Source organism: Anneissia japonica, unplaced genomic scaffold, assembly GCF_011630105.1.
Source record: "Anneissia japonica isolate Jap-2015-1 unplaced genomic scaffold, ASM1163010v1 scaffold291455_len1819_cov355_single, whole genome shotgun sequence".
Lineage (NCBI taxonomy): Eukaryota > Metazoa > Echinodermata > Crinoidea > Comatulida > Comatulidae > Anneissia > Anneissia japonica.
This window is the reverse complement of record NW_022715848.1, coordinates 1-1,819: the sequence shown is the minus strand read 5'-3', so window position 1 is coordinate 1,819 and position 1,819 is coordinate 1. Positions and strand designations below refer to the sequence as shown.

The following is a 1,819-nucleotide window of genomic DNA, read 5'->3' as shown; positions in this document are numbered from 1 at the left end:
AAATATTAAAAATATTTGTGGAGAATGAATAATTTGCATGTTTAATTGTGCAATGGTTCATAATGAATGAATCATTTGCTTATTTAATGTTACAGGTGGTTCATATTGATTACAATGTATCATTTGAGAAAGGAAAGAATTTGAGAGTACCAGAGCGTGTTCCATTCAGGATGACCCAGAATGTGGAGCAAGCACTTGGGGTTACTGGCATTGAGGTTAGCTATCCATAGGAAATTCAATTAATTAAAGAAAGTTATCTTGGATTTATATAGTGCTTTTTAACGATACTTAACATTTTTCTCCTGGTCAATAGATACAGAATAAATTGTCTGCAATTTGCAACCTCCTCTGTTTGCCAGAGAAGTATATCAAGCTAAGCATGTAATTCACCACTTCTCAATTTAATTCTAAATCTGTTAACTCCTACAAGGTATCTTATCTATCTTAAGCTGATAGAAGCAGGCCAGACCTTTTCTGATGGAAGGATTAAAATAGTAGGCAGCCAGATCTTTCCATTGAGATGGTTGGAGGGCCAGACTTCTTTCATGTGGAGGGATCGTTTAATATATTTGTTTCCTGGATATGGGTGAAAATAATATTCATGGTTATACAATAACATACAACTATCACTTAATACTCATGGCTGTACAATAACCTAAGACCATTATTTAATATTTTGTAGGGTCTTTTCAAACATTCATCTGAAGAAGTTTTAAAAATAATGAGAAAAGGACGCGAGACTCTACTAACATTGTTAGAAGCGTTTGTGTATGATCCTCTTGTTGATTGGACGACTGGTAATGAGGGCGGCTTTGCAAGTGCCTTCTATGGTGGAGGTCTCATGAACCCAGTAGTGGCTGACAGGGGACAAAGTAAAAGAGAAATGCAGAGAGAGATTACAATGAGTTTATTTTCATCACATGTGGCTGAGGTTAAAGGGTCATGGTTTAAAAACAGGTATTTGAATATTCTAAATATATAAGTAAGCTTAGCTATGTACATACTTGTTGCATTGTACAAGAGACACAGCTAATCAGGCTGGGCCTCTCTTAACTTAAAGCACAGTAGAATCCATGCACTAATCTTAAACAATGATTTAAATTGCTTTTATAGAGATGACATGCTTGCTGCATTGGCCCTTTTAAATGATGATTTATCAAGTTACATTGATGCTGTCCAAGATTACCAGTGTTTGGAAGACATTCATAGCAACCTAGGATGTCAGAAGGAGTATGTGACGGCAGCACAGTCAGACAAAACACACTCCTTGCATTCCCTAGGTCAAAGGTTAGACAAAACACACTCCTTGCATTCCCTAGGTCAAATGTCAGTCATCAAAACACACTCCTTGCATTTCCTATGTCAAAGGTTAGTCAGACAAGTCACACTCATTGCATTCCCTAATTCAAAGGACAGTCAGACAAAACACTTTTTAACACTCTTGGTGAAAGGTCACCCAGACAAAAAGAATGTAGAGTGTTAGGCAGAATATAGGACAATCTGTTTGTTACATGTCGGTACATTTGAATTGACAATTAAGATAAACAATATACTGTAGTGATTCATCAGTGTATGTTCGCTATAGTGTATACCATACTTTTCAGTAATTTTTTATTTTTAGGTTACAATGTTTTCCATGGAATTACTAGAGCCAAATGCGACCCAGACAAAAAGAATGTAGAGTGTTAGGCAGAATATAGGACAATCTGTTTGTTACATGTCGGTACATTTGAATAGACAATTAAGATAAACAATATACTGTAGTGATTCATCAGTGTATGTTTGCTATAGTGTATACAGGGGCGGATTTAGGGGGGGG

At 36.2% G+C, this 1,819-nt stretch overlaps 1 protein-coding gene across 1 annotated transcript; it reads left to right on the top strand.

Annotated features, from left to right (window-relative positions):
• The first annotated feature begins 99 nt into the window (after positions 1-99).
• Positions 100-1,704, top strand: LOC117109466 (serine/threonine-protein kinase SMG1-like). Its single transcript, XM_033251828.1, has 4 exons — positions 100-215; positions 683-957; positions 1,114-1,289; positions 1,625-1,704. The coding sequence occupies exons 1-4, from the start codon at positions 171-173 to the stop codon at positions 1,687-1,689; spliced, it is 561 nt and encodes a 186-aa protein (XP_033107719.1). The 5' UTR covers positions 100-170; the 3' UTR covers positions 1,690-1,704.
• Positions 1,705-1,819: the final 115 nt, after the last annotated feature.